The sequence below is a fragment of the Bactrocera oleae genome, chromosome 5, assembly GCF_042242935.1.
Source record: "Bactrocera oleae isolate idBacOlea1 chromosome 5, idBacOlea1, whole genome shotgun sequence".
NCBI classification, from domain to species: domain Eukaryota; kingdom Metazoa; phylum Arthropoda; class Insecta; order Diptera; family Tephritidae; genus Bactrocera; species Bactrocera oleae.
In genome coordinates, this window is record NC_091539.1 from 64,016,457 (window position 1) to 64,032,462 (window position 16,006).

General features: G+C 30.6%; 2 protein-coding genes across 3 annotated transcripts in view; one reads left to right on the forward strand and one right to left on the reverse strand.

Annotated features, from left to right (window-relative positions):
• Positions 1–16,006, forward strand: part of Rhp (GTP-Rho-binding protein rhophilin) — a 95,435-nt gene that overhangs the window by 33,306 nt on the left and 46,123 nt on the right. The gene's annotated exons all lie outside the window — the stretch shown is intronic.
• a10 (antennal protein 10) lies at positions 6,844–7,653 on the reverse strand. Of its 2 annotated transcripts, none has more exons than XM_014231562.3 (2): positions 7,314–7,653; positions 6,844–7,227 (listed from the first exon to the last, which is right to left on the reverse strand). In XM_014231562.3, exons 1-2 carry the CDS (start codon positions 7,552–7,554, stop codon positions 6,995–6,997), a joined length of 474 nt encoding a protein of 157 aa, XP_014087037.2. In that variant the 5' UTR covers positions 7,555–7,653; the 3' UTR covers positions 6,844–6,994. The 2 variants fall into 2 exon arrangements, with proteins under 2 accessions (XP_014087037.2, XP_014087038.2); XM_014231563.3 differs by having other exon boundaries at positions 6,844–7,211; positions 7,314–7,652.

Consider the following 16,006-nt stretch of genomic DNA (forward strand, 5'->3'; position numbering starts at 1 on the left):
TAAATACATGTCATATACTAGGCAGCGCCATAAATATAGAGCAACATACATACTATTAATCTATATAATTGTAGATGCGTGTATACATATATACATGTTTATATATATATACTACTATACATAGTTTCTACTATATATTTATGAATGTTTACCTGCTTTTGTATGTGGCTTGTAATATATCATTTTTATCAAATTACTTTTCCTCCATTGTTCTCATTTCCACGGCGTCATTTGTGGAATCGGGTCGCAACGTTTACGAAAGTTACGTTAGTGAATGTACAATATATGTACATATGTATATACCATATATACATAGTTTATTTAGTTCACTCACTAACATAATTGCAAAAATTATATACCAATAATTTATTTAATGTTTAAAAATACATATGTACATAGTTTCAAATATTGGTATATAAGAAAAATTTTCATTGAAGCATTTATATTTTTTTAAGTGTTTTAGCTAGGTTATGGTAAAATCACCTATTTTATACCGTTATATAAGTATGTTATTCCATGATTTCTGTAAAAGCGCTGAAAATGTTTCCGCAATTATGTTTGGTCGTTTAGCATTAATATGTAAAAGTAAATACCTGTGTACTTTTACGTAAGTAAATATGTATTTTCCATACATATATACATTTATACACTTTGCACCTATTTTTTCGGTTTTTTTTTTAACGTTTTTACATGGTTATAACCTCGTTAGCGTTGGTTATTGAACTGTTGTCGCTTTAATTTCCTGCCTTTTTCGCACTTACACTTTCCGTTCGTCGTAATTGCCGGAACTTATTTATATTTGATATACTTGTATGTTACAAAGGTTGTTTCAATAAAGGTTAAATCTCATAATGTTCTTTCGCATTCACATTTACTTTAGGAAATTAGCGCTGTCATAAGTTGAAGTAGGGTTTTTGAACAATAACAAATTCACGATTTTTGTAATTTTCCTATTTTTCTTTGGTCCAGCGACATTTTGTAGAGCTTTATAAAATAATTGTAGCTTCCAGTAAAGGGCTCTGAAAGTCAACCACAGCTTGGTCTGACAAATCTACAAAATGAATTGAAAAAATTGTCTTCGGTTTCTTCGGTTTTGACATTCATTTCTCTTCTAATTAGGCTTATCGATTCCGAGTTTTTATGAAAACTTCAAAAGTTTCTGTTTAACTTAAGGGTGAAAGCTCCAAATTATTTTAAAACTCAAAATGAAGACGACTAATTATTTTAACAACCAAAACTTTGGCAATAATTAAAGCTCAATAATTTTGTTTTTCAAGGGTAGCGTGAAAAGTTTGTTACAGCTTCAAAAGCTTTTCTGCTGATCTTAAGGTTAAGAAAGCAACGAATTTTATTAGAATTCTAGGCAGTGGAAATTTATTAATTATTTTCTTCATAAAAGCTCTGGAAATTATTAAAGCTCAATCATATTACACTTTTCAAGATTAGCGTTGAAAACTTGAAAACTTATTAAACCTTAGATTTACTTTTCAAATTTATTTAACGAATAGAATCGTTAATAGCTTCAAGGTTGGTTGCTATACTGAGATATCTCTACTGAGTTTCATAAACATTCTATTTTTTTGTGGTTTTCACCTTCTAAGTAATTTTTAAATTTCACAAGAATCTTTAGACCTGAAAAGCTAGCCACACAAAGTTTATAGTTAGTATTACTAGCTCATGACTATGCAATGTTCTTGGGTTCCTTTTGAAAAGGGTTAAAATATGTCCATTGAACCAACCAATATTTATATCAATTTTGACCAATTTGCTTGCAACTAAAATTAAGCGTATTCTATTAGGCTAAAAATATGAATATATCGAATTTCCACCCCCTATGTGCATCATAAAACCATTGTCAAAAGCTTTTTAAAAAATTTGTCATTAATATGCATAATCACATCCATGAGCTCCACACAGCACAATAAATCATAAGTGATTGGCATTGGGTCCGTTTCAAATTACATGCCCACAAGTCTTCATGTGTTAACACATTCAATATATGACTACATTAAGACCAAAAGACAGGTAACAAGCTTCTTAACAAAAACCCGCCCTCTAGCTACTAATTTTGTTAGGCTGAAGCCCTTCAAATGCCCTTTCAATTCTTATTATTCGCTGCATAATATGACCATCTTAAAATATATCTGAGACATTCTAAATTGCACATAGCTGTCTACTTATAATATATTTGCATGCATTTGCATATACTTTGTTGAAACATATGCACTGTCTTCAATGACTGGCACTAAGAAGTTTAACAACCTGTCACCTTTCACCTTTGCATTGACATGCCTGAGTGATAGGTAAACTATGAAGGAAGGGTGGATAGTAACACTTAATGGTCCTTTACATGAAAAATATGAAATGAATATACTTGAAATACTAAACGAATAAAGTAGCAACAACTAAAATTTAATACCAGTTTCCTGATTTCTAATAAAATTAAGAGAAAAAACTTTAAAATTTGTTAATGTAAAATTTTTTTAGAATTGAAAATAGTTTAACTTTCCGGATTAAGTGAGAAGTGAAAGCTCTGAAATTTATTAAAGCTCCAAAAGTTTTGATTTTCTGTTGAACTCAGAGTAAAAAGCTCCAATTTTTAAAAAGCATTTCAAAATGCACCAAAATTTGGTGTGAAATTTTGAGACAGTGGTTTTTTTAAACAATTTTTAATGAGACAGAAAAGTAAAAGCTCTGAAATTTATTGAAGCTATAAAAATTTTGATTTTGTAATGAACTAAAAGATAATAGCTGCACTTCATTTTTATAACTTTTTAAGAAGCTTAGCTATAAAAACTCCAAAAGCTTTAAGGCGATTGTTAACTTAAAATAATTTTATTGGGTCTGAATACTGAATGCTCTAAAGTCTTTTCAATTATTGTAACAGTTAGAATGAAAGCTTATTTTTATACAAACAGATTAGTTCCTGTGGAATAATATTTATCTAGAAGAGACTTTGCTTCTAATAATCCATTTGAATGCCTACAAATTGGTTATATATTGTCCTATGAACTTAATCCATTTAGTCCACATTTTTTCTAATGAAAACATTAAAAAAAAAAAGGTTCTAGCATTTAATAACGAATACTTTCAACAAAAATCGTTTGTAATTATGATTAGAGTAAGATTTGCATATTTAGCGGTGCAATTATTTTATTTGCGTCTAGTGGAACTTAATGTTAGACGATTAAAAAAATATTATGGAAATTGCAAAAAGTATTACGACTTCCTATAAAAATATTTTCTATAGAAATGTATACCAGTATTTATTTATATTTATATTTGCATTATACATTTAAAGTTAGTCGAATGTTACCTAAGCTTTTATTACAAATATTGGATAAGCGTCATTAAATTTTGATAGTATCGAGTGGAAATGTTTTTTTCAGATTAGCTATTACTCCATACTCGTGACAACAACAAATAATTGCGACTAATGTGTTGCGACTAATTGATAATTAATGTGCTTGAGTACCTCCAAATTCCAAAATTTTCGTATATAATTATGCGCTAATATTCGCGATATTCAGCTGATATTTGTACTTATAATTTGTTTAAGTAATTATTTTTACTCATTTTCTAGTCATCATTTACTAATTTAATAGTTACAACTACTTTCATTGGATATTCTTCTGTTTATTTCCTTATAGTAATGCAATTTCCTTTGTTATCTATCTCAATTTATTTATAATTTAGCTGTGTAATGTACTTTAATTTTTTATAACTTTTTTGATAAAATATATTTACTTATTCTGCTCTTCTTTCTTTTCTTGTAGGTAAGCATCAAAATGACATAAGTCAATAATAACTTTTCGCGATAATGGAAAAATGTTTTATAAGTGAGTTGAAAATAGATATATTATATATTTTGCCATTTCATACAATTCAGAACTGAATTCAGCCATATTTCAAACAGTCTCTTGTCATTCTGATGGTTAGAGAACAAAAAAAGTTACACGCACAGAATAATTAGAAATCTTTTAAATTGTAAGATGTCAAATCATTGTATTGGCGACCATTACCAGCTGATAATTTGACATTGTTGTCCACTTTTGTCTAGAAATAGGGATCAGAAGGCATTTTCGATTGAAACCATTGCAGTTTAATAAGTTCATTAGGCTCACAATGCTTTTTGTGGAATATTCCATTGGTACAGGTTGTATTAAAAAGATAAACTAGATAAATGAAAGTACACAAAAACGGATTTTATTATTAATAATTTGCAATTTTTCAAAGTTGGAAAATTGGAAGGTCGGAAGAAGAAATTTTCTAGCAAAAGTATTACAATTCAGCTAAACATACCTTAAATATCGAGAACTTATTTTAGCACTAAATTTTAACTTCTAAAAGGCGGGTCAAGTTTTGTATTCGGGAGAGTTTGCAGAGCCGATAAAATATCAGCAATCATTTGAGCTTTCAATGCAGATAAATTGATGAACTTTGTCACTATCTTAAAATCAATAGTTGTTTGTTAGAGGAAAAAGTAGAAATATTGCTGATCTAGCTTTAAAATATTATTTCTATTTATGAATCTTCTTAGTGGACTCTGTTCGGAAAAGTTGTGTGTTAGAATTATTTCTTTTTAGGGTATACTTTCTAGTTTGAATAAATTTAAATTTAAATTTAAAATATTCAATTTAAATAAATTTCATCATCGATATAAGCTATTCTTCCATAAATTAATAGTTATATGTTTGATATATATGTCTATAGATACATACTTGCTAGTTTTCCTTGAATCATTACCAGTTTTCATATTTAGCTCATATCTATAAGTATTTGTGCAGCTTCATTGGACAAATGAAGTTGAAAACTATGAAATGGATTTCAATTTGACACATTAGATGCTAGCTTGCATGGTGAACTACATGGTTATACCGTTAACATATATATGTAAATGCTAACAAGTTTGTTTAATACCCCACAGATGCTTTACTAATGCATCAATTAATTCTTTCAGCACATAAAATTGTGAGCCAACTTTCCAAATCGTAACAAAAGATAACAGCAACAAAAATAAAATAAACAAATAAAAGTCTGAAAGCCAAGCTTCAAAAGACAATCATAGCTCGGATATTTTGGCGTAGTATTAGTTTAATGGCCTTCAAATTGCTTATAAAAATTTAAATATCAAGACGAATATGAATACACATATCTTTTTATATGAATATATGAATTTGTAAACATATACATATGTATGTATGTGACAACTCAAAAAGCTGCAGAAATGAAAGCAATCGAATAGTAGAATAGATTATAATAACAAAACCAAATGGGTGACCGACACCTTAATGAAGTACATATTTCTTTCAAAGCTCACAAAAGTACTGATGACAAATGCAAATTAGTTAAAAAGGTTCAAAACATGCACAGACACACTTACGCTTCCAAATACAAGCACACTTAGCGGTAGGCTCAGCGTGTGAGCGAAGTCGGGTACAACTTCTGGGAATAGCGCATGGCTAGCAGCAAGATTTGCTTCAAAGCCACGAATTATGTTCATCTATGAATATATACTCACGTATATTAGTAAATTATTATTAATTTTAGTATATTGTATATAGCATGCACCCCATTTCTTATTTAATCAAGCGGATTATTTATGCACAGCGAAAACAATTCCATGGCTTTGTGCATCTCTACAAACCGCTTGGACCTGTTTTAAGTTTTTTTTTGAGTATTTATTTTGCTTTCCATTTGATTCATTACAACTACTAATTACATCAAAAAACATAATTAATTCTAAATGGCTGCGATGTGTGAGCAATTCGATATGCTTTCAAAGAAATGTATGCTTTTTTTACAGACTTGATTTGTATTTTTACGCTTTTCACAATAAAGGGAAAGAAATATTAATTGCTTTATTGTTGTAATTCCTTATTTTTTGTTGTGTTTCTTATTTATGTTGTGTTGTTATGATTTGCTTCTAGAGTTAGAGAGAGTACAATTATTTTCCATAAATAGAACTATAAAGACCACAAAATCACTTTTTAGTTAGTTGCAGTATAACGGAAAAGCTAAAAAAATTATTGCGGCACCCTGTAAACGCCATTTATAATTTCTTTATTTGATCTTTTATTATTACGAACAGTGTGTAGTTGTTAGTACAAAACCTTTACCTAAATATACAATTCGGCTATAAAAACTACTAACATACTTTATCAAATCACCCTAAGAGCTTAAACTAAGAACTAAAAAAAAATACTTTTTAATATGGCATCCCTATTCGAAATCACACTTGGATTTAAATGTGTTTTCAGAAAAATAAATTCCAAATAAATGCACTATAACTAAAAAGTTGAATATTTTTGTTATAATATACGGCAACTCTGTTCGGAATCACACCTAGCAGCTATCACATGAAAATAATTATCGAACGACTACCACAACTAAATACTGGAATATTTTTTTATGGCAACTCTGTTCGGAATTTTACCTGGATTTAAAATTGCTTTTCTTATGTGAGCTTTCTACGCTAGAAATAAAGACACTTGCTCTAAGACAAGTAGTTTTTCCTTTTAGGTATCTAGATGCTTGGCCGAGCTCTTTACTTAAAATAATGAAAATCTTCATCATACCTCTGAATGATTGTTATGCCGATTGAGGGTTAGCGCTTTTAAAAATAAATCTTTTAAACATTAAAATTGTATAGGTCAGATGGCTACTCTATAAATAAATATATATGAAACATTCAAACTCATTGTCTAACTTAAATTCGCTAATAATTTTGTTTTTGGAGACAGTTGGCAATCATGCACACCACTAATTATAGAAATTGTTCAATAATAATTTGTTCGACTTTTTTTGTTGGGTTTTAGTTTTGCTTTTTATATTTTTTTGTACTTTTTGGAATGCAATCCTAAAATTAAGTATATGTCTTTTTAAAATTGAGCTATTTACTATAAATTCGAAAAATACAACGCTGTTCCATTAATTCCTATAAAGGTCCATGTTCGCGTGCAGTTAATATAGCGCAATGGTTCAGGCCTGTGGCTTAGTAACCGCTTCCGTAGTTTTCTCCATGCCATCGCTTTTGTCCTTCTCCGCCAAATAGGCCAAACGGTAATTGCCTTGCGGATCGTATATCTGCTCCAAACGCGCCCAATCCTCCGGGCGATTGTCGATCAAAAAGTGCGTCACTCTCGCTGAGCCAAGCCTCTGCTTCTCCGAGCATTTGGCGCAATCGGTTGATATAGCGTCGGGGAGTATCTCTGAAATTGGCGAAACCTCAAAATATACATACATATATTTTCGTATAATATAATAAAAAAATATTATTCTTATATGCATAAGCACGGTGTATCTGTACATACCCTTCAACATTTTGGAATCAGGCGTGCAAGGACCGGTATTCTCAAGACATTTAATGTAGTTGCGCAGCAAACGCTCCTGGCTCAAAACCTCGTCCAGGTCGATGTTATCGAATTTCGTGTCATAGGCTGCCTGATTGGCCACCAGCGGCGCTGCTGTTGTTGGCGGATGCGGTGCAGCAGTTGTGGTTGCCACATGATAAACGGTGCAAATCAGCACCGAAGCGGCTATGAAGCGCAACATGCTTTTAAAGTCTATTGTATTACCGATATTAAATAAATTTTTTAAGATGTCACTTCAATACTTATTTTAGCCGCACTGCGTGGTCAATTCAACGGACTGCAGTTTTTATACCCAGATTACAGTTTTGGACCGTTAGATGTGATGTGATTGCGTGTTGTGGCTGAAATTGTTCTAAATTGAACATGATGAGGCACACAAATTGCAACTCGATTAATTTGAGGCATTTAATGGAATTTACGGCAATTGTTTTTAGGGAAAGTCTAGTTATTGTTTTTAAAATAACTGTTCTGAGGAGGGGAAGAAATTGTTGAATAATGGGGTAAAAAGAGCTTGCGTCATATTTGCATGTGAATTCGTAATTATTAAAATTCGCAAGCTAATAGGTTCCTGATTGAATATGAACATGTGAGAAGATTCGTAAATTTCGGCTTAAATTTGTACAATTCTCTATACTATAAGATTATTTTATCGTATAGGTTTCTTATATACAATAAAAAATTGAATTAAGATCTTCGAAATAAAAACATAATATTCTCAATAGAATCTAAGATTCTAATTTAGAAAAAACATGAGACTTCACTAAAATGCCCTCAAAAAGTATATACATACGCACACTTTGTTAGTGTTGGAGAACTATTTTTGCAGTTTTCGATGTTGTTACAAACTTTGGTGTCGAAATTTCTTTATTAAAACATTAAGGCAAGAGAAAACGTTAAGGTCGTCTGCACCCAAAAAAATTTTGTGAAGATATCCTGTTAAATAAAAAAGTTATCCATAGAAGATCTTAGTTTTTATCGATTAGTTTGTATGGTCGCTATATCGGCGTTTTCGACAAATGAGCAGCTTCTTGATGAGAAAAGGACGTGTAAACATTTCAGATCGATATTTCAAAAACTGAGGGACTAGTTCGCTTATATATAGACGGTCAGTTCGTCACGCTTATCTTATCTTATCATTTATACTTGTATGTATACATTACTTAGTGTATATAAATCTTGTCACGAAGTTTGTAGCAACCAAAAGGAAAGTTCAGGGTATAAAAATAGGCTTTTTGGGAAGAGAAATAAATATTTTATTTTTAGTTTAAAACAAACAATAAATAATTATATGTAATTATATAGTGTATTACTATTGTCCATTCATAAAGTTACTTCAATGTCATATTTAATAGATTTTCTTGTATTTGAAAACAATTAATTTTGACCCCTTTTACTATAAATACGCTCCAAAATGTAGGCAACACAGTTTTTACACACAAAAAATCGCATGATATTTATAGAAAATCTCATGAAATGAGAAAAACGTAAACTTTTAGACTGACACTTCTGTAACCAATTAAAGACTGCAGGTATAAAAATATGAAAGTGAAATATTTTGAAATAAGAAACGATTATGTTTAGTAAGTGGAACCCCTAGAAAGATAAATATTTAATAATCCATTTTGATAATTTTTTCTTAATTAGGCAACATTCAATGGAGTTTTAAAATGCAATTACGAAATTGTTTTGAAGACAGCAACTGCTGTAATGGAACACTTAAATCACTCTAATATCTGTTAATGGCTATCAAGTATCTTTATAATTTTTGTAGCGTGTATATACAGTTTATCTCCGGCTCAGCTGAATTTGATTTAATGTTAATTAAATACAAAGCTTACATCACATATGTATATAGCTATAGAAGTTTGAGCACAATTTACAAATGTATATGCTTTTATGTTTTTATGTTTATACAAATATATATATATTTATATATATATTTATATATATATATATATATATATTTGTATTAAAATATATAGATGTATGTATTCATGAAAATTATTTTAAATGCCATATAAGCACGCTAATGTTGTTAATGCAAAATCAGCTTATTCGCGGCGTTTCAAAGTCACTGTACTCGCAGTTACAACTCAAGAGATCTCATTAAGAAATATTTATGCCAAGCAATAAATTTAATTTACACTTAAGCGTTTATTTGTGATATTTGCTCGCTAAATGTAAATATTGCACATTCAAATCATAAATGCGCGAATGAAGAGACCAAAAGACAACAACATTAGTGAATAAAAGTCTAAAAAAAAAACTTCAAAAAATAAAACAAAAGAAAGCAAAAGTAGTGTAAATATTGGAAGATGCTATAGAAGAGGAAAAAAGAAGATGAACATTTTAAGTAAATATTTAAGAAATTAAATGGCTTGAAAAGAAATATGTAACAAAGCAAATAGTCAAATAAAATGTTAGAGATTTGTCTGCAGTCACACTTTTTATTCGGCACTCACTTGTTAAGCATGTGTGTGACTTGCTAAAATATTTATATGTAGCGCCGTCAACATAAATTCACACAAGCGAATGATTATGCGTCTGATAATTTGCCGCATTTAGGCCGCACGCACCACCGCTACTCACAGAAACACACTCATACATATCATGAGGTTGCACAGTGTAATAAAACTGCAATGTGCCACAACAAATTTTAGTTGTGGGAGGGAATTTTAGGTGGTCATGGTATAGACAGAAAGTAAACTGCTTAATTTTATTCAAAAAAATTTTGAGAGTGACTAGGCGAACAAACAAGAGGCTTATTTAAATCGAGATATAAGAATAACAAACTTCAAAAAGTTATTTACATTTACATACATTTACTCTCACATAAAAAAATATTGTTGGCAAGAGAACAAAGCTCAAACTAAACGAGCAGGGTAGTAACAAATCGGATACTCGAACTTAATAAGAACTTAAATTCAAATAACTTATTTAAAATATTACTTTGGTTTAAATTTCCATAACAATTTTTAAAAAAATATTTTCAATAATTTATTTTGTGAAATTAAATATCATGTTCTCATTTCATTCACAAAGTAACATTAAGGCTGAAAAATATATTTCTAAATTTAAAATATAAATACATTGGCTTTGGAGGTCCAAGTTCTTTGTATTGTATATGAGAACCAATTCTCAAATACATGACAATTCTATCGCAAATTTAATATATTACATCTTTTCTATGCTTTTCGAATTCATAAAAAGTAACTACTATTCAAAAGTTGGCAAAAAGGCTATCTTAATTCGATCCAAGTCAAAACACATTTTAAGTTTTTAGACACATTGTTTTGCCGATCAATAATTCAAAATGTCGAAGCTGTTAGCCTAAGTAAGATATCCCTTCTCGAATCTCATAATTCCCATAATTTCCATACAGACTGTACTGTTTCGAAAACAATACGTTTTTCTTCTCTAAATTAAGGTTTGTTCCTTTAACTTTTTATCTTTCATCGCTCTCGCTCTCTCTCATATGTATATGTTGCTTATTTGGTTTGATAAATATTTAACAATTTTTTCAAAATTTAATTATTTTTTTTTAAATTTAATAATTTTTCACTATTCACTGCCCACTGTAGAATACATATATGTACATGCGTTTGCTTCTATATAAAAAAAGAAGCAATTCGCGCATCTAACGACCTGCCAGTTTGCATAGTTGCCGTTTCCACTTCTCCTTTCAAAGCAATGAAAAAGATATTTACGCGAATCGCGGCTGCAGATCATTAACAGTGCTTTAACTCTCTGCAAGCCACGCTGCTGTATACAACTATGTACAGATGGCGATGTGTGCGCACGCAACAAATTATGCTGCTGTAAGGTGGCGGCCCGTTTACGATGCGTTAATTTGCCACACAAACTCAATTTGAGATTTTCTCTTTACATTTCTTTGGGACCGCTGTCGTTAAGGCGCTTTTGCAAAGACGCTGAGGCACTTGCGGCTGCTTTGTGGGGAAATGTGGATATGTTTATGTATTTTTGGTTCATTTACATATATATGTATACGCTTGTACACATGTATTGTGTCTTTCACCTATTTCAAATATTACCAAAAAATTGTAATTTATGCTCTGATTACAGTACACTTGTACAGTTAACGGTTTTTTGTTTTTTTACTTTTTGGGCGTTGCGGCATTTGCATCTATTCAAGGTGTGAATTGCCTGCATGTGGCACTAGTAATAAAATCACGCAGCCCTTTTGAGGTTAACATTTATTTTGGGCTTCTTCTCGTGTTGTTTATCAAAATTTAAATTTATTTACTGTGATCCAATCTGTATGCTATCATAATTCCTAACACCCAGCTTCTAGGTGAGAAAAACTATTAATTTTAGGTAAAAAATTTTAGATCTTACTAATAGATTGTAATTTACTGAAAAACGATACTTTAACTACTGGCCTCACTGAAAACGTTTGCATGTGTATCAACAATTTCTCATTATTCTAATTACGAAATTTTTATATTAGTTTGTGATGGCAACCCTTTTTCAAAGAAATTTTTTTAGCCGCTTTTGTTTACTATTTTATTATTTAAAATATTTAAATTATGTTTAATATTTTTAATATTTAAATTTTTTTTAAATTTAATTGGATCAAAAAATTTAACATGCGGCAACCACCACCTTAGTTTTTCATAATTTGTTAATAAATTTAGTAGAATTCGAAATTTTAAATAGTGGCAACACCTTTATTAAATTTCAAGTTCAAGGGGGGGGGTCCTAATTAAATTTCTTCAGTTTGATACTTACATATATTGTAATAATATGTTTATGCTATCTATTCATTTGAATTCAAATTTTAAAACAGGTGGCATCCCTTAGAAAATATGCTTACAAATGTGACTTTTATAACTAAAATTGATATTCATATAGTAATTTTATCATATAAATTATTATTGTTATTCTATTTAAATAATTTCTACTCATGGTATTATTACGTATAATGCTAAAAAAGAATATGGATATAAATATATTCATTGTGACAGTGGACTGTATACAATAGTGTGATGGAATTTCGTTACTTTACACAATTTCGTTGCGGTCTAAAGCCTTTACTAACGTGCCCAAAGTTGTTTATCTTCAAATTATTACTGCTGGAATTCCCAACAATTTGGTCAACTTACCCAAATATGAATTCCCTTTTTACTAATTAAAATTTTACGAAACTTAGTGTCTTCATTATTAATATTTTATGTGCATTAATTTAGTTAATTAACACGTCCACATTTTATAAATATTTTTAATTTGCATACTCTGCTACCGCTACTACAGACATACATATACCTATACTACTGAAATTGAACCTTTCTTCTTACACCTGTTCACCAACTGCTAATGCTTAGAATCAATGCCACAAAATTTTTAAAAGCATAATTTACTAACATGATTTATGAGGAGCTGAAAAATATGCTAATATGCCTCGAATTGTAGAGAGGGCGCAGCAACAACAGACAAAATTAGAATGCGACCTAAAAGTCATTATTAGACTAAAGACTTAAGCAACAAGCTCGATATGTGAAAGCAACACAGACTTAATATATGGGAGAAAGAGCCTCAGCAAGGTGTGAACCATTGAATTTAATAACAAGCAATAAAATGTTGTTGTTTTGCAGTAAATGTAAATTTATTTTAGCTGAATTTGAATTTTTATGTAAGCATATGTTGAAGCTTGTGTTCGTGTAAGAAATCTAAAGGCAAAACTTTTGCTTGTTGATTAGTGCCATGGACGATTAAAAAAAAAATTTTTTCTTAGACTTAAAGCACTAACTTTTTAAGGTTCTTAATTTGGTTGTTTTATTTTTTTTTTTTTTAGCATTTTACGGTAAATATTTTAATTGAACTCATTTAACCTTTAACACAATATAACTCCTTCTTATGTATTGGTTACCACATTTTTTAGATAATTGTCAAAAATATTGATATATTTAGTTGATAGAGATTAAGAACACTCCGCAAATATTTATTTTAAATGTAGTCATGCATTATTTTCCCGTTGTTTCAGTATTTTTTTTCCAATGTTGATGATTAACACTCCCTCTACCGCACAAATATGGTAGGTTCACAACGTAAAGTAGATATTAAAAAAATTTAGTCACACATAATATGGAAAATTTTCATATTTTCAATTTTATTCAATTTCAAGTATGCTTGCAACTGCATACATTTTCTTTTGCAATTATATATATGTAATTTCTCAGGTTCATGCTTTAATTTTAAATTTTAAGTATATCAAAAATTTAAAAAATATGACAATTTTACTTAGACTTATTTACCCATATTGTATAAAAAATTTAATTTTTTTATATACTATTTTTAACAAATAACCATTTTAAATCGGCTTGCAACTCCATAAATTTACTTTCGCAATAGTTTTAAATTTTTCTACATATTTGGGCCGACTTTGATTTCGAAATATGATATAATTTATATATATACCAAAATTTATAAAAAGTTGGGCAACCGTGTTTTAAATTTTATTAAGTCAAATTTTTATTTCCATTAAAATTTTTTACTCATGTTATATAGAAAATCTCCATTTTTTTTATTATATTTGCAAGCAATAATAATTTTAAATTGGTTAGCAGGTTAGGTTAGGTTAGGTTAGAGGGTCGATCCTAAGGAGGATCACACTTGGACAGCTTAAACGCCGGTCCGTTGTGGTACCCATAACTCCTATGAGCCAAATCAATAGTCCCTTAAATGTCGACAAAGCGCTTTGTGCCTATGACAAACTTGTTGAGACGGCCAATATCTGTTTCGGCCAAATATTTTGGTCCGCCAAAAGTGTGATTACCGAGATGTTTCAATCTCAAAAAATTGGTTGGCAACTGTGTTTCCGACTCCTCAAATTTTAAAATTTAATATACTAAATTTTATAAAAAATACGTTCCACGTTCTCAATTTTACTAAACTCAAATTTTATTTTTCATTTAAAATTTTTATTCATATTGTATAGAAAAATTAAAATTTTATACAATATTTTCAAATAACAACCCTTTTAAACTTGCTGGCAGCTCTATAAAGTACATATTTCTAATAAAAATTGTTTTTCCAGTATATTTTGCAGTATTTAATATTTTTTATATTCAATAAACTTGTATGCTTTCTGTTGTACAAAAACAATCAGGTCTACAAATTAGAGTTTTACTGTTAGGGCGCAATTGATGCAGCGATGACGTTGCAGCTTCGGTGAACTCAATTTATCTTCATCGATCTAGCAATCAATACATTTGCTGTTTTTTGTTGTTGTCTTACATGTGTAACTATTGTTGTTGTTCAAATCTGCTGTCAAAATTGTGGCTTCTCTATTTACTTTTCATAATTGTTCGCTTGTGCTTCGATGTTGCAACGCTTGAGCTAGTGCCTGTTCTACCACTCCTTTAAATGCAATGTCATCACTAACGCCACAAACAACAAGCCAACATGCCAGACCAAATATGGCTTCAACGAAAAAAAAAAATTATTATATGTTCATACAAAAATGTTGTAATAACAATAATAATAAAACATAAAATAAATGCCGGCATGATACTGCAGTTCTTACGTGCACAATATATGATATATGTATATATCTGTACGTATGTTTGTATGTATGTGTGCATGCATATATATTAGTTTAAATGTATGTGAAAACGCATCTCTCTTAAGAACCGGAAAACGCATGCAACGATGCGACCGCTGCCGACTACTTGGAGAAATGCATACAGTACTATATACATGCAACAACAACAACAATGGTGGCGCAAAAAGCCACGCGCCCACTTTGCCGCATGATGTAAGCCTAAACACTGGGAAACTGGCAACTAAATGCCAGAAATGACAGCTGCCCGCGCGCTGCGCCGCCAACGCTGCCACTCAATGATAATTACTTCTTTAGCGCCGATTTAAGATTGTAGCAAGCCGGCCCACCTGTTTCTTTCACCAATGCTCGCTACTCTCGCCATCGATTTGGCTATCGCCTGCGCCGCTTTGTGTACTTATCTGTGCTTATGCTTGCATTAGAATAAATGAGGAGACGAAAGAGTAGAGCGAGTGTGGCTAAATGAGCAGCACAACTGAAGAAAATAGAGAAGATATGTGAATAAACAAAGCAGCGAACTCAGAAATTAATCAGCAAGCTAAAGGAAGAAAAGAAAGACAACGGTCCATTGATGACTTTCTTCTATGCTCAGCACAAGCAACAAAGCTTAGACTAACACATGCAAAGCAAATACATACCTGTATGTGTGTGTGTATGTCTGTGAGCCACACATGCATTCCCATACATTCCCGCACATGTTGTAGATTCTTATTGTTTGCGCTGCTCTGCGCTCTTGACTTGGCTTAGCTCGCTAACTTTGCTGGCCGTGCTCAGTACTAGGATGGTCCAAGAATGATTCTCAATTCGACTTTTGAGCCGGCTGGACGTGAAGCGCATCACTTTTGCATCTCAGAAATTCAATGTTATTGTTGTTGTAGTAGTGCAATAAAAAATAAATTTTTTGAAATTAAAAAAAAAAAAAATAAGTGAACGTGCAAACGTAGGCGCCTGTATCTATTAATAAAATCGGTGCGCTGTGTTTATTTTGAAAATTAGCAGCTTGCTTATCTGTTTGCTTTTTGCGAAATTAACTGTATTTAAGTGGTGGTTGCAA

Coding starts and splice junctions, on each gene's coding strand:
- a10 (XM_014231562.3), bottom strand. CDS start 7,554: ATGTTGCGCTTCATAGCCGCTTCGGTGCTGATTTGCACCGTTTATCAT. Junction 7,228..7,313: donor TGATTCCAAAATGTTGAAGG/GTATGTACAGAT, acceptor GTATATTTTGAG/GTTTCGCCAATTTCAGAGAT.